Source organism: Eschrichtius robustus, chromosome 20 (genome assembly GCF_028021215.1).
Source record: "Eschrichtius robustus isolate mEscRob2 chromosome 20, mEscRob2.pri, whole genome shotgun sequence".
NCBI classification, from domain to species: domain Eukaryota; kingdom Metazoa; phylum Chordata; class Mammalia; order Artiodactyla; family Eschrichtiidae; genus Eschrichtius; species Eschrichtius robustus.
The window spans coordinates 41,293,358-41,320,989 of record NC_090843.1 but is presented as its reverse complement, the minus strand read 5'-3'; the positions used below and the strand labels follow the sequence as shown (position 1 = coordinate 41,320,989).

General features: G+C 36.6%; 1 protein-coding gene across 1 annotated transcript in view; it reads left to right on the top strand.

Moving 5' to 3' along the window:
- HSF5 (heat shock transcription factor 5) overlaps window positions 1-27,632 on the top strand; it is a 49,343-nt gene that overhangs the window by 6,314 nt on the left and 15,397 nt on the right. The window contains exons 3-5 of the mRNA XM_068531243.1: window positions 9,076-9,173; window positions 11,648-12,169; window positions 14,847-15,024. Of these exons, the coding sequence (XP_068387344.1) occupies window positions 9,076-9,173; window positions 11,648-12,169; window positions 14,847-15,024 (798 nt within the window). The remainder of the gene's footprint in view (window positions 1-9,075; window positions 9,174-11,647; window positions 12,170-14,846; window positions 15,025-27,632) is intronic.

Genomic DNA, 27,632 nt, shown 5'->3' with positions numbered 1-27,632 from the left:
TGTCCTAGTAATAAAATTAAGACTTAGTACATCAGACCTTGGTATAACTCCTGCTCTTGGTGTAGTCGTTTTTTGTTTTTTGTGGGTTTCTTTTCTTTTAGAAAACATGCTTATATACATATTACGTTGTTTATTTTTTAGTTATGTAGGTGAGACTACCTCATAACGAAATCATGTTAGTATCTCAGTAACGAAGTTTACTAAAAGAGCAACTCACCATCTCTTAAGCCTAAATTATATTCTTATAGTAAAAATGTGATGGTGTGGTTTGGCAGTGCAGTCCCTGCAGTGTTAATCCCAGCCAGTGAAGAACTGGGAGTAGCAGAGAGAAGAGCCTGACAATGGCAACTGACCCAGAGCTCAGCCGAGGGCATGCAAGTCCTGCTAGTAGATCTCAAGCCACTCATTGGGAATCCTTAAGATAGTGACCCTCTATTTAGCTTCTTGGGGCTAGGGAGTGTCTTTTTTTTGGGGGGGGGGTGGTACATTTTTGCAAAATAATAGCATTACCATTTAATTCAGAACAATTTCATTGTTTTGCAGAAGAACCACAGAGGTGATCTGTGTTTTCATGTAGTGTTTACACAGAGTGATGAAATGGGGCAATAGAAACAAGTCAAGGGTCAAGGCTTTCAGAAAAGACCTGGAAGAGAAGAAAGGGGGCAATCCTTTGCCCTATGAATTAAGGCTCTAGGCATATTAATTAAGTACATCTGGAAGCAATTTCTAGAGGTATTTTGTTAGACCATTTTTCCCAGGCAGGACGAAATCAAAAGCTAAAATAAGTGGAAGGCATGTAAATTAGATAAGGGGGTAAATAATTTGTTGCCTTTTAAAAGTTGTAAATTTGGGAACTGTTCCATTTGTAATAGTACTCACTATTTTCTAGCTGGTAGCATCCAACCATATTGTTTTATTATTGGCTCATTGCGTTCTACCTAAATATGGCCAGTAAAAGGGATTGCTTTATTTTCTCAAAGCACTTAAGTTTAGTAATATTAAAATAATAAAACCAGAGTTTAAATTAGATTGGCTTGTATAGATTTTTGGAGCTGCTACTGTTTTGGAGGATGGAGTTGAGAAGGAAAAGGGGAAGGAATTATATGGAGTAAGATGATATGGCACTTCTAATCATTTACCTATTAGAGATAAAAAAAATTTTTTTTACCTTATTATATAAAAAAAAGTTGAGGCCTAGTTCTTTTTTCCAGATTTGCAGCTACTTCTTTGAAGAACAGAAATATCTGGGTGATCTTTAAAAACAGAAGATGACTAATTTCATGTTATAAGTTGTATATCTTACGTATAGCAACAAATAGTATCAGATTTTTATTGAGGAGTTTAATCCAATATTTTAATAAACAAATTAGGCATTTCTATCTAAATTATAATTTTGGCTGCATTCCATATATGCATAGAATATATATATGTATACACAGAGAGACAGTCTGTGCCTTTCTTACACTTGCTTTATGTTCTGTAGCCCGTCAACTGGGCAATACCCCTACTTCCCCTCCTTTTACCAATAAATGTTTCTCTTTCTTTTCCGAACCTCCCTCCAAACCCCCCTCCTCACACTACTAAAGACTCAGAAAGCTTCTGGGGAGTTGAAATTTAGAAGGACTGCAACAGAGAGATATGGAAATGTTCTTGGCCTTCTAATTTGGAATTTTGGAGAAATTTTCCTATGGATATATTAGACATAGTGGTTAGGTTCTATATTACTGTTGGTCCTTCTGTTAAGGTACAGATGGTTATAGTCTGGCTTAGGAGCCAGACTAGCCTATATGATGATGTTTCTATGGGAAAATGTATTCCAAGTTCCAGACAATCCTCTTGGAAACTCCTAGTTCTAAATTTTATAAGAACTAGTTATATAGTATTTACTAGAAAACACTATAAATAGTTAATATGATTCCTCATTATGGAAATACTATTTGTTAAATTATTGTGATTTAAGGATATATGTTATTTTAAAATGTTTTATGTTAGCTTGGATTTAAATTTATAAATAAATTTATTAATTTGATAATTACACTGAAAATTGTCTCCAAGGGTCCAAGGTAAGGACTAGGAAAGAGACACATTAAAAGAACAAATAAGTGCTGCTGATGTTTTGATAATGTAGAGTGCATATGAAATAGAATCTGGGGTTATCTGAATTTTTGTTTTGTCTTCTTTGATATGGATAATTGAAATGACTATGAAGGTTCTGAGGTTATGAGAAAGAGAAATCTCATGATTTCATGATGACTTCGAATATATGGAGTAGTTCTATGATACAATGTAGGCAAAATTGCTTTGAACATTCTGAAGTACTATATAAATAAAAAAATAAGAAGTTGTATTGTTAAATGCAAAAGACCTGCTATGGAAAAGAAAGTGCTAGAGAAATACTGTACAAGTACTTAATTCCTCCAAATTTTAGGTGAAAGAAGCAAAAAGTAGTGAGCAATTTAACCATTATTTAGTGAGTACCTGTTTATGAAGGGCTTTACAAATGACTTTCCCAGAGTTAAGTAAAATACTATTCTCAGAGGCAGGATGATAATCACTCCCAAATCCAGCTCTCCAAATCCTAATAAAGTAACTAATCTTGGAATAATGGTCATACTTGAATCCTTTCAAAGTGAACTATATGACTTGAAGTTCGGATCAAATTTTAGTAAAAAACAATACTCAACTTCATTTAAAAATTAGTTATATTGAAAATAAACTTGGACCTGGTCTTCAAATGGTATACCCAGTAAAGTTTGAATTTTGTAATATTTCATAAATTATTAATTTTTCTGGTAAAGCGAAACATTGAGACTAAAAAACTGCTATCAGACTGACTCATAAATTGGCTCACCTGAATTATTTCTTACATTTGTCATTCCTCTCTTGAAGCATCTGTTTTCTTTTTTAATTAATCAATTATTTATTTATTTAATTTTTTGGGCTGCGTAGGGTCTTAGTTGTGGCATGCGGGGTCTTCATTGCGGCGCGGGCTCTTCATTGTGGTGCGCGGGCTTCTGTCTAGGTGTGGCGTACAAGTTTTCTCTCTCTAGTTGTGGCGCGCAGGCTTAATTGCCCCGCGGTATGTGGGATCTTAGTTCTAGCGACCAGGGATTGAATCCGTGTCCCCTGCATTGGAAGGCAGATTCTTTACCACTGGACCACCAAGGAAGTCCCGAAGCATCTGTTTTCTTTGCCTAGCTCGTTTATGTGTTTTCCAGTCTTATCACTTCTTCAAAGACAAAATGTTGTAGATCCAGTGCTAGTTGACTCTTTTTAGTCTTACCCTATCTTGAATTCAGTTTTTTTCCTCTAATACTATTTTCACAATGTGCTACTATAATTTAATGTCCCTTTTTTATAAAAAACTTCATTTTAGACCTTTTTATTTTACTCATTCTCTCTATATTTGAACATACATAAGAATATTAATATATTCATATTTATATATAGAGTCCTGTATTGAGGAATTGTTTTCCTTTGACTCATGTTGTAATGCTGAATTGACTCAAAATCAACTTCGATTTTTTTTCCGCATTAAGTTTTAAGCTCACAGCAGTGATTAGCAATTTGTAGCTGCCCTTTATCTCATATTTTAATTAACAAATACTTGTATAACAATCACTGTGACCAGGTACTATTCTGAGCACTTTCCAAATATTAATTCATTTAATCCTCACAACAACCTTATAAGACAGGGAATGTAGTTATCCTCATTTTATAGATTAGAAACTGAAGCACAGCCAGGCACAGTCAGGGCTGGAGAACAAATCTGGGCAAACTGACTCAAGGGTTCATTATTTTGGCCACTGTGCTCTGCTGCCTGCCTGCCTGTCATACAAAGAGGGACCTTTGTTTTGTTTTTCTTTTGCGAGAGACTGTTTCCTGGTATATCTCTTCCCCAGAGTTAGTTACTTCCAGATAGGGTAGATGACAGAGGTTGGTGGGGGGACGTCCCCTTCTGTGCTGCCGGTGGCAGCGGGACTGACCCTGGGCTATTGACTCACCCTGCTCAAGCAGAGAGAACACACTCCAGCTGCTGGAGTTGGGGGTCCGGTTTGGGGCCTCTGAGGAGTGGGGCTGTGTCTAATTCATTTCTGTGTCCCCCTGCACCTAGCATAGTGCTTGGCCATAATGGGCCCTTAGTAAATAATTTATTGAATGAATGAAATAATTCTAGTCTCAGCTTTGCAGTGAATCATCTGATGGACATTGTGACATTCTGTGGATTATTTCATGTCACTCAGCCTCAATTTCCCTTTCTGTAAAGTGGCAATAATATTTTGGGTCAGGGATTAAATGAATTAATGTATGTGAATAGACTATAAAACTTAAAACACTATTTACATATAAAGGATAACATTTTAAAAACTGTATTTCAAGTGAGCCTAGATACTAATACTTTAAAGCCTAACTAAAGTGATTTGTAAGAACATAGCCTTCCCCTGAAGGTACGTATGTTTATTGAAAAACATATTTTGTATCATTATTTAAAAGTTTTTCTGAATTGACTCTTGGGCAAAGAAGTTTGCTTATTATTGTTTTAAAGTACATTAATTAATTAATTTTAAAGATTTGATCTTTAGGCTTCTAAGCCTACATAATGTACATAAACAAGTATGGAATCTCAAGTTATAGGAGCTTTCTGATGCTCAGGTAGCCTGTATTGTCAGTTTCTCTGAAAAGGGCTGATTTTGTTCTTATGGAAAGAGGGACTTGGCATAGATACACCAGGAGGTTTTCTTTAGCTGCCAGAAGAAACTAAGCAAAAGCACAATTATATTTTCCTTTCTCTTTATTGAGGTAAAGTATATGTAACATAGAATTTACCATTTTAACCATTTTTAAGTGTATAGCTCTGTGGCATTAAATACGTTCACATTATTGTAGTAGCATCACCACCATCCATTTCCAGAACTTTTTCGTCTTCCCCCAGCTGAAATCTGTATCCATTAAACACTAACTTCACATTCCCCTCTCGCCATCTTTTGGCAACCACCATTCTACTTTCTGTCTTGAAGAATTTGATAACTCTAGGGACTTCGTATAAGAGCAAACATATATTTGTCCTTTTGTGATTGGCTTATTTCACTTATTTCAAGAGTCCTTGATACTGTGGCATGAGTCAACATTTCCTTTTTATTTTTTTATTTTTTATAAATTTATTTATTTATTTATTTTTGGCTACATTGGTTCTTTTTTTTTAACATCTTTATTGGAGTATAATTGCTTTACAATGGTGTGTTAGTTTCTGCTTTATAACAAAGTAAATCAGTTATACGTATGTCCCCATATCTCTTCCCTCTTGCATCTCCCTCCCTGCTGCATTGGTTCTTCGTTGCAGTGCGTGGGCTTTCTCTAGTTGCGGTGAGCGGGGGCTACTCTTCGTTGCGGTGCGAGGGCTTCTCATTGCGGTGGCTTCTCTTGTTGCGGAGCACAGGCTCCAGGCACGCGGGCTTCAGTAGTTGCGGCACGCGGGCTCTAGAGCACAGGCTCAGTAGTTGTGGCTCATGGGCTTAGTTGCTGTGTGGCATGTGGGATCTTCCTGGACCAGGGATCGAACCCCTGTCCCCTGCATTGGCAGGTGGATTCTTAACCACTGTGCCAACAGGGAAGTCCCTCCTTCCTTTTTAATGCTGAATAATTTTCTATAAATTTCCATAGGTATGGACCACATTTTGTTTATCCGTTCACCTGTTGATAGACACTGGGTTGCTTCCACCTTTTGGCTACTGTGAATAATGCTGCTATGAACTTGGTTGTACAATAATCTGTTCTGCTCTCACTTCTTTTGGGTATAGGCTAGAGCACCATTTCTTTTTTAATTTAATTAATTAATTAATTTATTTGGCTGCGTTGGGTCTTGGTTGTGGTGCGCGGGCTTTCTCTAGTTGTGGTGAGCAGCGGCTACTCTTCGTTGCAGTGCGTGGGCTTCTCATTGCGGTGGCTTCTCTTGTTGTGGAGCACGGGGCTTTAGGCGTGTGGGCTTCAGTAGCTGTGTCACGCGGGCTGAGCAGTTGTGGCTCGCGGGCTCTAGAGAACAGGCTCAGAAGTTGTGGCGCACGGGCTCAGTCGCTCCGTGGCATGTGGGATCTTCCGGACCAGGGCTCGAACCCGTGTCCCCTGCATTGGCAGGCAGATTCTTAACCACTGAGCCGCCAGGGAAGTCCCTAGAAAGCCATTTCTTTGCCTCACTGTAGATGAGGAGATGTTGGGGCTCTAGTTGCTGTAGTAACTTATCTTGAAATTAAATTTACTATTTATTAGGATTTTTTCCTTTTGAGTATTTATATTGGGTATTTCCTTACTGTTGACACTGTACTATTTGAGAGTAGATTCACGTCCAAAACATTTTAATTATAGATTTGAATTACCTCCATAGGATAAAGTATGTGAACCTGTTTTCCTAACCTATAGTGGATGTGAAAATTTTTACCTTTAGCTAAATTTTTAGTAATCCTGACTTTATTTCATTACTAGAATTGTTTTTTTAAATGTCATCACCTCTGATATTTATATATGAAATAGAAATTGTTCATTATTTCCAGTTTTTTATTCTATATGCAATTTAATGCCTTAAGTGAACACTGCCTTCAGGAAAATACTGGAAGATCTTTATGCAGATGAACGTGTCTTAGGACATAGCGATAAACTCAGTCTTATAAATGTTAGTGCTTTCACAGTGCTTTCATAATACACGCTAGATGAATTTGTCATGTATTAAGCACACAGTTGCATTTTTATAGCTAGGTTTTCATATTCAGTAAACTTATTAATACTTTGTTTTGTTCTATTTTGTTGATTATACGAAGTAGCACTGCACTGGTAAGGAAATAGCCATTGAGGAATCTTTTTGGATTATCTGTTCAAGTCCTCCCTTTCTTCATGCAGGTACCTTTCTACTTTCCATTTGTAACTGGACACTTTAAAGGACATTCACTATTTTGCTGTTTCCTTAGATACCAAATCAGCTATCAACTATCTATTAATATATTCTCTGTTATATATTCTATTTCTCCAAGAAATTTATTTTAAAGTACACTTTAACAACTATTCAAAATGTGTAAACAATGGAGTCAGATCATAGCAATATCAGAAAAATAAAGCTAATACCTTTCACTGATTTATTTGTAACAAAACACTTTAATGGTGCCCTGATGGGTGAAAACCTGCAGCCCCTGACTGAGTCCTTTACTGCCACTAGGGGGCTAAGTTTTCCTTAGCTGTTAAAACTAAAGATCCCAGTTTTTTTCAGTTTTGGCGAACCCCGCAGACCCCTCCTTGCTGTATTGCTTTTTGGATTTAACTTATGTCCCAGGATATTTGTGCCTTTAAATATTCTGGGAAACCAAATTCAAATCCAAAACATTTTAATTGTGTATTTGAATAATCTCCAAGGATATTGGAAATGACAACAGCTTGAATTTTATGTGGCCATTCTAGTAACAGCTGGCTTTTTTAACCACTGGACTTGTTAAAATTATGTAATTCAGAAAACCTCAGCCCTTATGTTTGTACTTGAACTAGAATTCTATCCATTATTTTAATTTTTTACTTCTGTGTGCAAAATGTAATGCCTTAAAATGCACATGATAAAATAAAATATTTATTTCTTGTATACCTTTATGACCTTCTGACATTTAAAAAATCAGTAATGAGTAATGGAGAAATAGGGACGCATTTTAATGAATTTTTACAATCCTTAGGCTAATTTACTTCAAAGGTTACCAAATAAGATTATTTAGTAATTTTATTAGCACACTCAAAATATGAAAAATGTGGACTAAAAAAGAGAAAGTTGCCACCTTATAAAAAAGATACCTTAAAAATATTCAGCAAGTGGAGCTCTAGTAAAATTAAAATATTACATTTAGGAAGAAGGAAAGATTAGGGAAGTATTGTGACATATTAAAGAGCATGTACTTTGGAGTTTGCCTCTGTCACTCTCGGCGTTGTGACTTTCGGCACATTTTTTAACATCCCTGAGCTTTAGTTTCCTTATTTCTGTAAAGTAATGTTAATACCTCATTCAATTGTTGTTTGGATTAAATGAGGCCATATATGTAAAGGACCTAGGACTGTGCCTGGAATATGGTAGGTGTTCAACAAATGTCATCCTCTGTTTAATCCAAAGATGTGATGTTATAACTGATTCTCAGTCGTTCTGGAGGGTCTGTCTCTGGAAAAGAGGAGACTCAACCTCTTATTAAGGCTACATCTGTAAGTATGACTCTACCAGTAGAAAGAGTTCAGCCTTTTCATGGTATCCTAACTATAAAGAGAAAGTTTGGAAAATGTATTTCCTTAGCTAAAATAATAGCATTGTTAGCTATTTGTTTATTGATTGCTTACTGTATGCCAGTACTGTTCTTAGTGCTTTGTGCATATTAACTCATTCACTCCTCACAACAAACACGTTAGGTAGGTACTATTATTATCCCTATTCTAACAGAATGCAGAAACTGAGGCCCAAAGGGATTAACGTTGCTCAAGTTTATACAGCTATTACAATTTTGGAGCTGGGCTCCAAAGCCAGGCAGTCTGGCTCTAGAATCTGAATTCCTAACCACTTGTCTAAATGGTTAAAACATTTTTTTCATAGATTTCACTGGATGCATTGTATAACAGTAGGAGTGTTTGGAGAGTACTTGTACTTATTTTATCCTTAAAAACCTTCCTCCAAATGTTTGTTACTATTAAAATGATTGAAATAATTATTTTAGAATTCTGAATATGTTCTGATATTTTCAATAAAAGGAAATTACTAAAAAAAAAAAAAAAAAGGAAATTACTACTTTCAGTAAGAATAAATGTTTGGTTAGAAGGGCAACAAAATGTTTAGGTGCTAAAGAAATCATTTATAAAAGTAGACATGACCCTTTTCAATGACTTTTAAAATTGCCTTATTACCATTTGTTTTCAACAAATAAGGGCACCTAATTGGACTAAATATATTTTATTGCACCCACAAAGGAAAACTTTTGGAATTTTTTGTTCCAAGTTGAAAGAGAGGAGTGCCTTGAATGCTGTAGAGGTTTATTTGGGTTGACGGCTTTTCTGTGTTTGGATTTGTTCCAGCTGTGCTGCAGTGCTGCTCTCCTTCTACCCACATGGACGCGCTCAGTAGTTGTGTGACTCCCACTGCCCCTTCCTATGCACATTGCAATTACTTCCAGGTAAGATGCTGGGAACAATGGACATACCCTGTGTCAGGTACAATACGATTGGCCTTGCACAATTCCAAAGTGTAATTTTATCTTAATGGGTAGCCAGAGGTAAGCTGTGGATTATGGCCTTAGTTTTTCTCAATTCTAAAAAAAAAAGAGTTGATGTAAATTACGTCTGAGGATTCTTCTAGGCCTACACTGTCTTCTTGGCCTACTCTTAGGCACTAGCCACATGTAGCTATTTAAATTTAAATGAATTAAAGTTAAATAAAATTTAAAAATCATTCCTCAGTGGGGAGGGTGGGAGGGAGGGAGACACAAGAGGGAAGAGGTATGGGGATATATGTATATGTCTAGCTGATTCACTTTGTTATGAAGCAGAAACTAACACACCATTGTAACCAATTATACTCCAATAAAGATGTTAAAACAAAAAAAATCATTCCTCAGTCACACTAGCCACATTTCAGGTGCTTAATAGTTTCGTATGGCTAGTGGTTACCAAATTGTATAGTACAGATAGAGAACATTTTCATCATTGCTGACAGTTAGTTGGAACAGTGTTGTTCAACTAATTGTCAGCAGTGGTAAAATTGAATACCATGGTAAAATGAATGCCAGATAAACTCTAAAAGTATATAAATCACCAAATGCCAGATCCTTCCAAGATGATACAATTACTTTTTTTTTAAAGGAGAAAGGAAAATGATGTCAAAAACGAGAAAGCCCCCATGTTGTAAACACTGCACTTCAATTTTTTTCTCATATTTGTTAGGAAGCAATTGCTTTGATTTAAATGTTGTAGACTACTACTTCTAGGATAAGATTAAATCCCATGTTTGTATTTTTATGCTATAGTTGCTTAAAGATTGGAATTGTTTTCCTTTGATATCATGTAGTCACGATAGCTTCTGTTCTTTAGAGAATATCTTACTATTGGCATTCCAGTACTCAAAAGAACATTCCTTTCTTCTTTTTTGTCTTTTCTTTCTTTCTTTCTTTCTTTTCTTTTTTTGAGGAGTATAGAATCAGGTCAAGGGGACTTAGCTGGACATTTTTAATGGCAGCTGTCATCAAGCATGTTAGTCTAGCCGATTTCATCTTCACTGGAAGGACATATCTATCTCACAAATTAGATGCTCTTGTCTGTAGATCCAGGCATTCTCTCCCCTGGATCATACTGGAGATGCTCTGTTGGTATTATATCTTGATTATATTTATGTTTTAAATAAATCATTTAAAACATCTTTGAAGACCTTTGATTAGTACAAAGACAATACATGTTCACTGTAGGAAAATAGAGATAAGTAGACACAAAATTTTTAAATGGAAAAAAGGGAAGTATTTCAGATATTCTGGAAATAAATGCAGTTAGTTTTGTTGGCCTGTAGATATGGTGAGAGTGTGCATGAATGGTCAGTATATTGCAGTGGTTAAGAGCAAGAACTCTGGAGTCAGGCACACCTAGGTTTGAAACCTGACTCTGTCAGTTACTTCTTTGTGACTTTGTATAAATTATGAAGTTTCTCTGAACTTCAGTTCCGTCCTTTGGAAATGGAGATTATCACATTTCATAGGCCTCTTGTGAGGATTAAATGAAATAATGTATGTAAAGCACTTTGTATGTGCTTGGCACATAGTAAGAACTCAATAAGTTGGGCTATCAGCTATAGTAAAGTAGCTTGATGCTTAAACCACTTAGATTTACATTATTTGGCATTAGTGGCCTTCAAATCATTAACGCGATCTTCGTCAATGTGTTTGGCAATATTGACTCACTACATGTTTTATTTAATAGTAACGCTTCCATATCTTATGTTTATAACCTGAGATATTCAGCAAACGTTTATTGAATGCCTGCTCTGTGCAAAGTACTATGTATAAGAGAATACATCTTGAAGATATCAGTCTAAAAGTGACAGCTATTTTAATCTATTGTTTTATTATTAAAATAAATAATCTCAGGACCAAAGGACATTTGATATTCCATCCATTTTTTCCCAGATCATTTGGAACAGAATATCAGTACCTCCCCCCTGAATCTATAGAAGCACTGGTGGACTTGTGAGCATCCTGTGTTTAACATTTCCTTACTACATTCCTAAAACAGTATATTACAGATACAAGTGATGTTTTTGTCTGTCAACCTTTATGGAAGAATTTGGTATATAGACATTTTATCAACAAATAGGTATTTGGGTACTATGGCTTTTTTGATTTTGTGTACTTTAACCCTGAGAATTATTAGTCCATTCCAGTATTAAACTTAATATAGTGGTTGACATATAATAGTTCCTGTGTAAGTGTTAACAATAGAGTCGAAGCTACCACTGCTGAAAAGCTGATTGGCATTCAAGTTTTCTTAGTGAGCTTTAAGTTTAATTTGTTTATATTTAGCGTTCATCAGCCTGAATGTTGTTGCTTTCCTCCCTAATCTCATATTTGGTTTTCTATCCAAACAGTCCTATTTTCTCTTTTCCCAGAATCCTCCAGTGCAATCTTCCTATCCAGTTGAATTTCTGCCTTCTAATTGGCCTTGCAGTGCTACTGATGAAAATAAAAAGACAGAAGTAAACCTAGAGGCTGTTTTTCAGATAGTAGATGAGTTGCATTCCTCCCCTAAATTGGAGATGGTAAAGGTGGAGCCTGTTGAGAATCAGTGTTCAACATCTCAGTCTAACAGAAGCCAACATATCCTAGCTAATTCAAACAACAGCAATCCATCTTCCACAAGTCAGGCTAGCCAGCTGGAGCCACTTACTGCTGTAGGCTCAGATATTACGTCTTTTGTGGTCGGCACAGAACAAGCAATTACCTGCTCTCTACCACAGTCACCTGAGTACATCTATGCCATCCACACAGCTCAGCCTGTTGAAAATACTACAATGCAGGAGTCTGAAGCCAACCAGCAAGCTCATGTCAAACTGAAGGAGCGGCTAAGTCATAATCCATCTCCGTCTTCAGTAGTATTTGTGCAGGAAGGGCTACCGTTCAGCACACACCAGGTAAGAGGCAAAGAAAAAATCCTAATAGAGCTCAAAGGTACCTAGTGCTTCTTGCTGAAGACTGTTCTAGTGGAGACTTTGTCCAGGTTTTATTTGGGTTTAATACCAGTTCATTATGTTCTCCAGAAGGATCGTGCCCCAGTGGTTCTGCACAAAAGATTCAGAAAGAAGTAACCTTAACCCTCAGGCATCCTCTCACTACATTGTGGTCTGAAGTCAGCCTCTAGAGAGGCAGTCTGAATGAGCATTGTGGTACGACTTATTTTCATGTTAAAAGCATCCCTTGAGTTTTGCTTCCTAACTTAGTTTGGATGGACTAGGTGTGCCTGGCTGATTAAATTCCACTCCTCAGAAGGGATGGTTTATCTCATATATAATATCAGGACTTTCCTGGCCATTTGGAGCATGGAGTTAAGGAGATGGTTGGAGGTGTTTTCATACTTTCTTACAGCATCATTGAATTCTAAATTTTTAAAAAAGATTTATTTATTTATTTAATTTATTTTTGGCTGTGTTGGGTCTTAGCTGCAGCAGGCTGGATCTTCGTTGAGGCATATGGGATCTTTCGTTGAGGCATGCAGGATCTTTCGTTGAGGCATGGGGGATCTTGCGTTGTGGCGTGCAGGTTTCCTCTCTCTAGTTGTGGTGCTCAGGCTCCAAGGCGTGTGGGCTCTGTAGTTTGTGGCACGCCGGCTCTTTCATTGAGGCACGCGGGCTCAGTAGTTGTGGCGTGAGGGTTTAGTTGCCTCATGGCACGTGGGATCTTAGTTCCCTGACCAGGGATTGAACCCGCATCCCCTGCATTGTAAGGTGGATTCTTTACCACTGGACCACCAGGGAAGTCCCTACAGAATTCTAATTTGACTTGACAGCATACTGTGTTTGAATTTCCCTACTAATATTCTCATTCCTAAAGCAGAATTATGACTCTAGTTTGAGAGATATATTCTGAAGGTAGAGACTAATTCCTTTATTGCTGCTAGCTTATGACCAGGAAATGAATAAACTTTGATTCTAAAAAATAAAAGGACATCCAAATTAAAATCACTTTTGTGATTAAGTATTTTTTTTCCTACTAATTTTTTTTCTTGATCTTAGCCTGATGCATATGTATTTCATTTTGGATTTTTTTTTCTTTAATGGAACTGAAAATGTCTTCATTGTTAGAGATTCCCAAGATAACTTTTTGGCAGTTTGCGTGTGTGTGGGGGGGTGGGGGGTGGGGTGGGGGGGGCGGGTTCTGGCCGCACCGCATGGTTTGTGGGATTTTAGTTTCCCGACCAGTGGTCAAACCCAGGCCCTCAGCAGTGAGAGCGCAGAGTCCTAACCAAGGACCACCAGGGAATTTCTGGCAGTTTTTAAAATGCATTCTTTTCTAGCTCTAACTTTAGATCCAAATGTATTACGGGTTTTTTGGGTTTATTTATTTATTTAATTTATTTTTGGCTGTGTTGCGTCTTCGTTGCTGCGCATGGGCTTTCTCTGGTTGCGGCAAGTGAGGGATACTCTTCACTGTGGTGCGCGGGCTTCTCATCGCGGTGGATTCTCTTGTTGTGGAGCACCGGCTCTAGGCATGCGGGCTTCAGTAGCTGTGGCCCGCGGGCTCTAGAGCGCAGGCTCAGTAGTTGTGGCGCATGGGCTTAGTTGCTCCGCGGCATGTGGAATCTTCCTGGACCAGGGCTCGAACCCGGTCCCCTGCATTGGCAGGCGGATTCTTAACCACTGCACCACCAGGGAAGCCCTATCTTATGGTTTTTATCAACTCATTGTCCTTCTTGAGCCCAACTGTTGAGACCCGGTATACTATGTATTAATATTATAAATTCAATAGACCAAAGATAGTCCCATTATGTTTCAAATATGCCTATGAAAAGAACATGAAGTTTGCCTTTATTCCTCCATAGTCACATCCAAAAGATTAGATTTCGTACCTTAAAATTGCATTCACACAGTTATTTTTTCTTCAAAAAAATTTGGATATCACAGCTTTTGAAAGCTATATTTTGAACTCCTAGCTCTACTTCATTATATTGTTTTATTTTAAAATAAATTCATAAACAAATAGAGTATTTGAGAAGTTGGTCAGCTTGACAAAGGGATTTGATATCCCAAAGAAAACATAGGAACTCCAAGAGAGAAATTCATATGTCATAAGCAGGGCAGATCTAGATTTTATAGGGGGTGAAGCTTATACAAATTTGAGGTCCTCATTAAGCCAAAGAATACAAAATTAATAGAATAAAGTGTTTACAACCCCTCTGACATCATCCAACAGGATCATGCCTATGGCCATTCCAGTATCACCAAGAGAGGCAGGCAATCTGATGGAAGGGATGTTAGAGTGGGAAAAGATAGTGGTATTAAGCAATTGTGAATTTGTGTGATGTGAATTTTACCAAAAAAAATGAAACTTCACGGTGAATCTTCCTCTGATCATAAGTAAATATTTTAGCTCCATAGACATTTCAGTAGTTTGTGTATGGGGAAATATACACCTTACTACCGAATATTCAGATTAGCTTAACAAAATTGGGTGGTATCATTCTTAAGGATGAAAAGCCTTACAATCTTATTTGTTGGATCATGTTTCTATAGTAGAACTCCTCTGATAAAATATCTTAACTTTTAGTAGATATTTGGGGGAAATTTGGAATAATGAGTGGGTTTAATATTTTAGGTGGATGCCAGTATAAAATGCCAGATCAAAACACCTGAGAATATCTTGCCTTCAGAACAGATGGGATTCCTTATTTCAGAAATGGGACCTGCTAGCAAGCCTAGTACAGACGCAGGTTTATCCACTCCAACCAGATACAGAGAGCGAAGAAGCAACTCACAGCAAGGAAAGTCCCCTGGTAAGGATTATTGTGCTCTAGAATGCTAGCAGTAGAATCATAGTGTAGAATTAATATATGAGTGATAATTTTTCTGGTCTTCATTTATTATTCATAATTGTAATATACTAATCACATTGCTGTTTCATACAACTGCAATTTTAACTCTTTATTTTTTTCTTAATCATCCTTTTAAAGTATGTAAAAGTTATATTCCAGTATTGCATGTAAGAATATGAGCTTTTGAAAAGCGAACATGGTAAGTAAAAGCAAAGGAATTTGGATTATTTAACTTGGAGAATGCAAGGATGAAGGGTGATTCAATAACTGCTTCAGATGCCAAAGACTTTGTAATTACAGAAGTACTTGTTCTCTTATTAGCAGAGTATAGTACAAGAGGGAATGTGCTTAAATTGTGGCAGGAAAAAATTAGATGGACATTAAAGACATTATCCTGAGCATATTATAAAGATACTCTAAAGTATGACTCTGTATCAATGGGATTTTTCTTGTGGTTTGTAGGAGCCCGAGTGATTGTTTTAGTACAGTTGCTGCTACTCTTTCTAGGGAAATTGGAAAGAATCATTTTTTTTAAGAAAATGGTGACATCCAATAAAACATGTTTCTTGTATGATCCAAAACCAAGTCATCAAAGTCTTCAGTGGACAACTTGAATATTCTCAAATTATATGCATGTCAGAGGCATGCAATTCAGTGAATTAATGAATCAGGTTAAACAATCATTTTAACCTATAAAAATTGGAAAAATCTTGGGAACTTCTGTGAGAATTTCTCCAAAAAGTACACTAATAGTAATATGATCGAGATGTTGTTTAGACTCATTGGGTTCTTTCTGCAAAATGCCTTTTAGACTAAAAGCTATCTTAATCACTCATCTTATTTGTTAAACTTAGCTTGCACAGTTGCTTTTAGTTGAGTATATGATCCAATCTACGATCAAAGATTAAGATTTCTTACCACTGAAGATGTTCAAAGCAATGGCATAGACTTTGAAGGCAATTTAGAAAAGGACAGTAGCAAATATTTACTACACACTCACTTTTATGACATACAGCAAACTTGATGAAACTGGTATTATCGTCTTAAAGATCGGGAAACTCAGTCTTGGAGAGGATAAGTAACTTGTTCAAGATCACATTAATTTAGCTAATATTCTACTCACAGTCCTTCTGTTGACTGTGTCCTTTGATGCACAAAAGTTTTAAGTTTTATGTAGTCCCATTTGTCTACTTTTCCTTTTGTTGCCTGTGCTTTTGGTGTCGTATCCAAGAAAGCATTGCCAAGTCCAGTGTCATGAAGTTTTTCCACTATGTTTTCTTCCAGGAGTTTTATAGTTTTAGGTCTTTAGTCCATTTTGAGTTAATATTTGTAGACAGTGTAAGATAAAGGTCCAACTTTATTCTTTTGCATGTGGACATCCAGTTTTCCGAGCACCATTTGTTGAAGAGACCTTTCGCCATTGAATGGCCTTGGCATCCTTGTTGAAAGTCATCTGACCATATATGTGAGGGTTTATTTCTGGTCTCTATTCCAGTCCACTGGTCTATTTTTCTGTCATTATGCCAGTACCATATGATCTCTGTTTAACCAATCAATTCTGCCATTGTAGCACAAAAGCAGTCATAGATAATACATAAATGAATGGTTGTGGCTATGCTCCAGTAAAACTATTTACAAAAACAGTTGCTGGGCCCAATTTGACCCAAAGGTCATAATTTGCCAACCCCTGAGTTAGACTAACAGTTTATTTCTGAAAAGCAACAGTGGAAGCCAGAAAGGAGTAGGATCATATTTTTAATATATTAAAAGAAATCTGCAGTCTTGGAAATCTCTACCCAGCCAAAAGATCCTTCAATAATGATGGCAAAAATGAAGACATTTTCAGATAAACACCAAATAGAGAGCACGTGCCACAGCAGATAAACAGTAAAGGAAATTCTACAGGGTGGTCTTCAGGCAGCAGGAAACAAGGAGACATACTGTAGCTTCTAGGGTAATCACCAAAATTGGTATAGAAATAATCCAAAAAAGGGCAGGAAAGGAGGAAGCAAGGAATTAAAAATAAGGAAGACAAAGAGAAAACAAAAAATGGTTGACCCAAATTTAGCCAATACAACTATTATATGTAAATGGTCTTAAAATCTCAAAGACAGAGATTGCTAGAGTAGATAAAAGGGCAAACTCCTACTATAGGCTGGCTACAGGAGACATGTAGGTTGAAAGTAAGTAGATAGAAAAAGATACAACATGCAAACAGGAAGAATGAGAAGGCTGGTATGGTTAGTTTTAAATATCAGAAAAAATAGACTTTAAGACAAAGAGTGTTATAAAGAGGGCCACTTCATAATGATGAACAATTCATCAGGGAGGTGTACCAACTGTAAATGTGTTTCTTGTAGTAATAGAGCTTCAAAATACATGAAGCAAAAACTGACAAAAATTAAAGGGGGAAACACAATTCCTCAATGTACTAGGATATTTTAACACTTCTGTCTAAGCAATTGATAGAATAACTAGACAAAATATCAGTAAAGACATAGAAGATCTGAACAACATAAACACCTTGATCTAATTGGCATTTATAGTACACTGAGCATCCAACAACTGCAGAATATACATTGTTCTCAAGTGCATATAGTACATTTACCAGGATAGGTCATTCATTGGGCCATAAAACAAGTCTTAATACATTTAAAAGAACTGAAGTCATACAAAGTGTACTCTCTGAATATAACAGGATTAAATTAGAAATCAGTAACAGAGTAATTAGGAGAACCTCAAATATCTGGAAATAAAGTGACATACTTCTAAATAATTTGTGAATCAAAGACAAAATCACAAGGAAAATTAGAAAATATTTTGACAATGAAAATACAACATCACGGTTTGTGGGATGCAGCTAAAGCAGTGTTAGAATGAAATGTGTAGCTTTAAATGCTAATATTAGAAAAGAAGTAAGATCTAAAATCAATGACCTGAGGTTTTACCATACGAAACTAGAAAAAGAAGAGGAAAGTAAACCCAAAGTAAATATAAAAATAAAAATAGAAATCAGTGATACGGAAAACAGACAATTGAGAAGACTAACAAATATAAAACTGGCTTTTTGAAAAGATCAACAAAATTGACAAACTCCTAGCTACACTGATCAGGAAAAAGAGAACACAAATCATAACTACCAAGAATGAAAAGAGATTAACACCTCAGAATCTGTGAATAGTAAAAGGGTAGTAAGAGAATACTATGAACAGTCTTATGTTAATGAACACAACCATGTAAATGGAATAGCCACAGTGCTTAAAAAATACACCTTGTCAAAATTCACACAAGAAGAACCAATGAATAGCCCTATATAGATTAAAGAAGTGGGTTATCAAACATTTTCCTCAAAAGAAGAAAGAAAACTACAGACTAATAATCCTCATGAATATAGATGCAAAAATAATTAACAAAATATAAGTACATTGAATGCAACAATATGTAAAAAGGATGATAGACGAACCAAGTAGAGTTTGTCTCAAGAATGCAAGCCTTGATTGAATTTCAAATGCTAATATTATTCACCATATTAACAGAGTAAAGGAGAAAAAACTCTATGATGATTTCCATAGATTCAAGGAGAGCACTTGACAAACTTCAGCACTTATTCGTAATAAAAACTCTCAGCAAAGTAAGAATAGTAGAACATTTCTCAAACTGATAAAGAGTATCTATAAAATATGTATAGTGAGGATCATGATTAATAGTGAAAAACTAAACTGTTTATTCCAGAGATTGGGAGCAAGGCAAGGATGCCCACTTTACCACTTGTATTCAGTATTGTACTGGTGGACCTAGCCATTGCAATAGGCAAGAAAAAGAAGTAAAAGGCGTAAAGATTGGAAAGCACACAATTGGAAAATGAAATTTAAAAAAAAGTCAAACATTTATGGTAGGCCCAAAATCATAAGATACCTAGGAATAAGTTGAACAAAAGATGTCTAAGGCCTCTACACTGAAAACTACAAATTTTGCTGAAAGAAATTAAAGAAGACAAATAAATGGAAAGATGTGCCATGTTCATGGATAAGAATACCCAATATTGTTACAGTGACAGTTCTCCCCAAGTTGATGTATAAATTCAATGCAATCCTAATCAAAATTCTAGTAGACTTTTTTTTTTCTTTAATGACAAGCTGATTCTAAAATTTAAAAGAAAATGCAAAGGACAGAGATTAACCAAAGCAATTTTTAAAAATAAAAAATTGGAGGAGACTTTACCAGATTTCAAGACTTACCATAAAGCTAAAATAATCAAAATAGTTTGGTATTGGTGAAAAGAGGGACCTATAGATGAATGAAACAAAATAGAGAGTCCAGAAATAGATCCGCACATATGTGGTCAATTGATTTTCAACAGGTGCAATGGGGAAAGGAAAGTGTTTTCAACAAAAATTAACATTGAGCCATACCTCGGCCCAAAGGAGCAAGATGGCGGAGTAGAAGGACATGCGCTCACTCCCCCTTGCAAGAGCACTAGAATCACAACTAACTGCTGAACAGTCATCGACAGGAAGATGCTGGAACTCACCAAAAAAGATACCCCACATCCAAAGACAAAGGAGAAGCCACAGTGAGACGGTAGGAGGGGCGCAATCACAATGAAATCAAATCCCATAACTGCTGGGTGGGTGACTCACAGACTGGAGAACGCTTATACCACAGAAGTCCACCCACTGGAGTGAAGGTTCTGAGCCCCACCTCAGGCTTCCCAACCTGGGGGTCTGGCAACGGGAGGAGGAATTCCTAGAGAATCAGACTTTGAAGGCTAGAGGGATTTGATTGCAGGACTTTGACAGGACTGGGGGAAACAGAGACTCCACATTTGGAGGGCACACACAAAGTAGTATGTGCATCAGGACCCAGGGGAAGGAGCAGTGACCGCCATAGGAGACTGAACCAGAACTACCTGCTAGTGTTGGAGGGTCTCCTGCAGAGGCAGGGGGTGGCTGTGGCTCAACGTGAGGACAAGGACACTGACAGCAGAAGTTCTGGGAAGTACTCCTTGGCATGAGCCCTACCGGAGTCCGCCATTAGCCCCACCAAAGAGCCAGGTAGGCTCCAGTGTTGGGTCGCCTCAGGCCAAACAACCAACAGGGAGGGAACCCAGCCCCACCCATCAGCAGACAAGCAGATTAAAGTTTTACTGAGCTCTGCCCACCACTAGTCCCTCCCGTCAGGAAACTTGCACAAGCCTCTTAGATAGCCTCATCCACCAGAGGGCAGACAGCACAAACAAGAAGAACTACAGTCCTGCAGCCTGTGGAACAAAAACCACATTCACAGAAAGATAGACAAGATGAAAAGACAGAGGCCTATGTGCCAGATGAAGGAACAAGATAAAACCCCAGAAGAACAACTAAATGAAGTGGAGATAGGCAACCTTCCAGAAAAAGAATTCAGAATAATGATAGTGAAGATGATCCAGGACCTCGGAAGAAGAATGGAGGTAAAGATCGAGAAGATGCAAGAAATGTTTAACAAAGACCTAGAAGAATTAAAGAACAAACAAATGGAGATGAACAATACAATAACTGGAATGAAAAATACAATAGAAGGAATCAATAGAATAACTGAGGCAGAAGAACAGATAAGTGACCTGGGAGACAGAATGGTGGAATTCACTGCCACAGAACAGAATAAAGAAAAAAGAATGAAAAGAAATGATGATCTTTTGACAAAATTCAACACCCATTTATGATAAAAACTCTCCAGAAAGTGGGCACAGAGGGAACCTACCTCAACATAATAAAGGCCATATACGACAAACCCACAGCAAACATCATTCTCAATGGTGAAAAACTGAAAGCATTTCCTCTAAGTTCAGGAACAAGACAAGGATGTCCACTCTCGCCCCTATTATTCAACATAGTTTTGGAAGTCCTAGCCATGGCAATCAGAGAAGAAAAAGAAATAAAAGGAATACAAATTGGAAAAGAAGAAGTAAAACTGTCACTGTTTGCAGATGACATGATACTATACATAGAGAATCCTAACAATGCCACCAGAAAACTACTAGAGCTAATCAGTGAATTTGGTAAAGTTGCAGGATACAAAATTAATGCACAGAAATCTCTTGCATTCGTATACACTAATGATGAAAAATCTGAAAGAGAAATTAAGGAAACACTCCCATTTACCATTGCAACAAAATGAATAAAGTACCTAGGAATAAACCTACCTAGGGAGATAAAAGACCTGTATGCAGAAAACTGTAAGACCCTGCTGAAAGCAATTAAAGATGATACAAACAGATGGAGAGATATACCATGTTCTTGGATTGGAAGAATCAACATTGTGAAAATGACTATATTACCCAAAGCAATCTACAGATCCAATGCAATCCCTATCAAACTACCAATGGCACTTTTACAGAACTAGAACAAAAAATCTTAAAATTTGTATGGAGACACAAAAGACCCGAAATAGCCAAAGCAGTCTTGAGGGAAAAAAACGGAGCTGGAGGAATCAGACTCCCTGACATCAGACTATACTACAGAGCTACAGTAATCAAGACAATATGGTACTGGCACAAAAACAGAAATATAGATCAATGGAACAGGATAGAAAACCCAGAGATAAACCCACATACCTGTGGTCAACTAATCTATGACAAAAGAGTCAAGAATATACAATGGAGAAAAGACAGTCTCTTCAATAAGTGGTGCTGGGAAAACTGAACAGCTACATGTAAAAGAATGAAATTAGAACACTCCCTAACACCATACACAAAAATAAACTCAAAATGGATTAGAGACCTAAATGTAAGACCGGACACTATAAAACTCTTAGAGGAAAACATAGGAAGAACACTCTCTGACATAAATCCCAGCAAGATCTTTTTTTGATCCACCTCCTAGAGTAATGGATATAAAAACAAAAATAAACAAATGGGACCTAATGAAACTTAAAAACTTTTGCAAAACAAAGGAAACTACAAACAAGACGAAAAGACAACCCTCAGAATGGGAGAAAATATTTGCAAACAAATCAGTGGACAAAGGATTAATCTCCAAAATATATAAACAGCTCATGCAGCTCGATATTAAAAAAACAAACAACCCAATCAGAAAACGGGCAGAAGACCTAAATAGACATTTCTCCAAAGAAGACATACAGATGGCCAAGAAGCACATGAAAAGCTGCTCAACGTCACTAATTATTAGAGAAATGCAAATCAAAACTACAATGAGTTATCACCTCACACCAGTTAGAATGGGCATCATCAGAAAATCTACAAACAACAAATGCTGGTGAGGGTGTGGAGAAAAGGGAACCCTCTTGCACTGTTGGTGGGAATGTAAATTGATACAGCCACTATGGAGAACAATATGGAGGTTCCTTAAAAACCTAAAAATAGAATTACCATATGACCCAGCAATCCCACTACTGGGCATATACCCATAGAAAACCATAATTCAAAAAGACGCATGCACCCCAATGTTCATTGCAGCACTATTTACAATAGCCAGGGCATGGAAGCAACCTAAATGCCCACCCGCAGAAGAATGGATAAAGAAGATGTGTAAATATATACGGTGGACTATTACTCAACCATAAAAAGGAACAAAATTGGGTCATTTGCAGAGACGTGGATGGATCTAGAGACTGTCATACTGAGTGAAGTAAGTCAGAAAGAGAAAAACAAATATCATATATTAACGTGTATATGTGGAACCTAGAAAAATGGTACATATGAACCGGTTTGCAGGGCAGAAATAGAGACACAGATGTAGAGGACAAACGTATGGACACCAGGGGGGGAAAGGGGGGGTGGGGGATGAACTGGGTGATTGGGATTGACATGTACACACTGATATGTATAAAATGGATAACTAATAAGAACCTGCTGTATAAAAAAATAAATGAAATTCTAAAATTTAAAAAAAAATTGACCCATACCTCGCACCATACATAAAAATTAACTAAAAAAGGCATTAAAAAAAAGAAAAAAAATTAACTGAAATGAATCACAGACCTAAATATAAAACCTAAAACTATAAAACTTTTTGAAAAAAAATAAGAGACAAGCTTTGCTACTTCGGGCAAAGATTTCTTAGAACACAAAAAGTATGATCAATCAAGAAAAAAATGATAGATTGGATTTCATCAAAATTTAAAACTTCTGCTCTTTGATAGATATCATTCAGAAAATGAAAAGGCAAGCCAAAGGCTAGGAGAAAATATTGACAGCACATATATCAAAACAAAGACATATCTAGAATATAAAAACTCTTACAGTGCAGTTCAAAAGTGGGGTACAATATGAACAGACATTTCACAAAAGATACACAAATGGCCAGTAAGCACATGAATAGATGTTTAATCATCAGAGAAGTCAGGTTAAAACTGCAATGAGATATTGGTACACACCAATTAGAATGGCTAAAATTTTTTAAAAAGGAAAAAAAACATTACCATACCAGGTGTTGATAGGGCACTGGAACTCTCATACACTGCTAGTGGGAATTTAAAATAGCATAACCACTTTTGGAAACAGTTTGGCAGTTTCTTAAAAATTAAGTTAAATATATAAAATCAAGTTAAACTTTGCCCATCCTCTTCTCTCAACCTAATGGCACCTATATTGAGATCATCTGAAAAAGAGGGTTTGATTGGGAAGATAACACCCTTAATCTCACCTTTGCCATAGTCTATCAGAGATACTTGAGAAAAGCTTGAGGCCCTCTTTAGAGGTACCTCTTACTACCATTTCAAGTTGGGATAGTAAAGTACTTCGATGCACACCCCAAATTACTGAAAGCTAGTCAGTTGGTTTTCAACCACAGACAGAGGAATATTCCCTTCCGTCTCTGCTTGCACACTGGCTACCTCTAGCCTGAGTTCATCTCTTATTTTAGGGCTTTGCTGAATGTGTCAAGAAAACAGCCAACACATTGTGAATTTTGTCAGCCTTTCCTCGTATGGTTACATGCTCTCTTGGCATGTGGTCTGCTTTCCAGGGTATCACAGGCAATGATTTTACCCAATGTTTTGACATAGATTTCAAAGATCGCCAATGTTCTAGCCTGATGTGTCTTAACCACCTGTTGTCTGACTGCTAAGCCAGTACAACATACTTTAATTTGAATTACAGCAGCACCTCACTTATAGATTCCAAATTCCCTATTAGTCCACATATAAGTTAGGCTACTGTAAAAAACAAAACAAAAAACCCAGTGTCTTAAACAATTTAGAAGTTTATTTTTTCCTCATGACACAGTCCAGAGCTGATGTGGCAGCTTTGCTTTTCTCTGCTAGCCCTCAGGTGTCACATGGTTAAAGATGGCCCACCACTCTGTCCTCATGTCAGCCAGCAGGGTGCTATAAATATCCCTTCCTTTTATGAGCATGATCATTGCTTATGCTCACATCAGTTTGACTAGAACTTAGTCACAGGAACAGGCTGCAGGGGAACTGGGAAATGTGGTCTGTAGCTGTGTCCATTTGCCTGTGTAAGCAGTACAATGATTTAAAAGAAGAATAAATATTAGGAGACAACTAGCAGTCTCTGTTACATGGACTAAGAGAAAATATTTACAGCACAAAATATAAAGCATTGTATTCATAATACATAAAAGCTTCTACAAATCATTAAGAAATAAAGCAATCCAATAGAAAGAAATAAAACAATGTGTAGTTCAACTGAAGAAATACACATGACCAATAAGTGTATAGAAAGATGTTGAACCACTCAGATAAATCAGTAATCAGAGAAATGCAAGTTATAAATCAACCAAAAAAAATTTTTTTTGGCCAATCTGACAAAACTTAAATTATTGGTAATATCCAGGTTGATAAAGGCGTAGCGAAAAAGGAACCTTCTATACACACTGTAATTGGAATGTAAATTTGTAGAGCCATTTGGAGGGCAATTTGGCATGATCTGTAAATAACTAAAATGCTTCTGTGCTTTGACTCAGAAATCCCATTCCCAGGAATCTCTCCTACAGAGTTCAGTGTAGTGTGTTATTTATAATAGCAAACATTTGGAAAAAAGCATAAACGCCTGACAGCGGAGTATTAGACAAACTATGATAAATTCATGCAATGAAACACTGTGCAACCATTTAACAAAATAAAGTAGCTTGATATGTTGTTACTTGGAAAGATAGAAAGTGTTCGTAATATGTTAAGTGAATGAAGCAAGTTGCAGCATACTGTGTCTAGTACAACCCCCTTTCTAGAACAAAAAATATATATATACTGTAAAATTATAGAAAAAGTCTGGAAGTAAATAAAACTGATACATATAACAGTGGTCACCTCCGGGAAAGTAGAATTGGAGGTGTAGAGAGGTATTTTTTTTACTTGTAAATTTGTGTATGAGTGTACACAATGGTGGGATTATGGGGAAATCTCCCTTTTTGTATTTTTCTAGATTTTTAAAATTGAAAAAAATTTTAAAATAGTTTAAATACTGTAAAGAGTTTCCATAGTATGAATATAAAAGCCTCAAAATAATAGGAATGAGCAATTTAATGTTTCGAAAAAAAATTTATATCCCAGATACTAACCTACTTTTGAGATTTAGATATGATTGACTCAAGCTAACCTTATCTCACACCAAAAATGCTTTTCTAAGATTTCTGAGAATTTCTAGGGCTTACAGTGGCTTTTATTTTGGAGTTTCTGCTTTTGCTTAATTCTAGATTCATCCATTTCTCACCTCCTGTAGGTGTTCTGTCTGCTCCTTGCCAGACCAGATGCAGAGCTCAGCCCCCTTACTTTGATTTCTCCCCTCCCCTGAGCATTTACGTTAGGTATTTGTATGTGTAGCACCCTTTTCTGAAGATTTGGTGAGGTAGAAAGTGTTTGCATTTAAAATGTTGCAAATAATTTAAAATGGAATGTTAGCCATTGTTCTTTTTAAAAGGCCTTCAGTCAGTTTACCGCTTTCTCACCTTTCCTTGTCAGTAGTCAGTGTGGCCTCCTGTCATGTTGTCCTCTTTCCTTGTACTAGAACCATACCTTCTCTTCTCTGATATCTTTTTTTTTTTTTTTTTTTCATGTTCTTTAACCAGGCCCTGTATTTTGTGTCTTAGGCAGAGAAGGTTAGGAATCTCTTCTGTTTCCTAATGAGGCCTTGGGGCCTCATCTTGCCCAACCAAAACAACCTGTCAAGATATATTCCTCAACAGACAGTTACCTCCCCAAGAGAAACTCTGGTGCCTGCTGTTAAAATAATTTCCTCTCTTATGGTTGTAAGTGTAACTGATAAAGTAGTTAGCACATTAATTATCTTTTTTAACTCTTCCTTTTTTTTTTTTTTTTTTGCTAATTAAGCCTAATCCTTTGGTCAGTGGTGTTGACAGGTGAGTCTTAATTGACCTTGGCTTCCTGCTGTGAAACAGAGGAGTTGTGAAATGTTGGCATTATTATGACATCAAATCACATTTTCATTTTATTAGGGGCAGGGAGCAAATAACTTATGCTTAAACTAGAACCTGTTTGCTAAAAAGTTAGCTTTTGTAATGAAAGTGTAAGGAGAAGTACAATTCATGAAGTTGCAAATTATTCTTCCTTGATAGAACTTAGCCTAACAAACAGTTGGTCTATGAAAACATGGCTACATATAAGGTCCTGTGGCATTAAAAGATTTTAATCAAAATTTATATTTTATAAATATAAATATATATAAAATATATACTGGTTATATTTTAACCAGTATAAAATTTATATACTATCTATTAGAGGCTGTACAGCACAGTCAATAGGAAGAAAGCTTCTGGTATTAGAAAAAACTAAATTAAAATCTGGATTCTGCTATTTACTTAACTTCACTGAGCCTCAGTTTCTTCATCTGTAAAATGAAGATAATAATAAAACATATGTTTATATAAAACATGTAACTGGCTTAGTATGGTGCCTGGCACATAGTAAGTACATGGTAGCAACAGAATTTTAGCAAAATTATTTTTTTCATAATACGTACTATTTTGATGTTTATTACTGTCAAATGCTTTTCAAATGACTGGTCTCACTTTAAATTCATGTGGGCTCTTAGTGTTGCCAGCAGTTCTATAATATTTCCCTAGTCAGTACACTCCCCATTTTCCAAAGCCACTTTATCATATCTTCTCTCTGCTCCAACTTCCAACACAACTCCTCTCTTTTCATTCTCAGCTATGACCTTGTTTCTTACTGAGAAAATAGAAGCAGCTAGAAGAGAACTTTCATATCTTTCCACCAACAAATTTATCAGTCTACCGCTTGTGTAACTCTACACTCTGCCTTTCTTCCTATTATAATGGAAGAAAGCCAGTCCTCCCGTATGTGTACACAGTCCCCTTTTGTGTGCTCACAGACTTAGCCCTGAACAGTTATCCCCCCTTACTCTTCAATAATTACATCTGACCTTTTATGTTAGATAATTCCCATCAGCATACAAACATGCCATCATAGGTTCTATGTTAAAAGAAATTCCTCTCACCTTCCCTTCATTCATATTTTCATCCAGCTACTCCTCCTTTTTTCTCTCCCTCTTAGAGAAAAGCTCTTTGAAAGCCTATCCTTATCTCAACCAGGTTTTCCAATCAGGTTTTCATTCCGGCTACTCAGCTGAAACT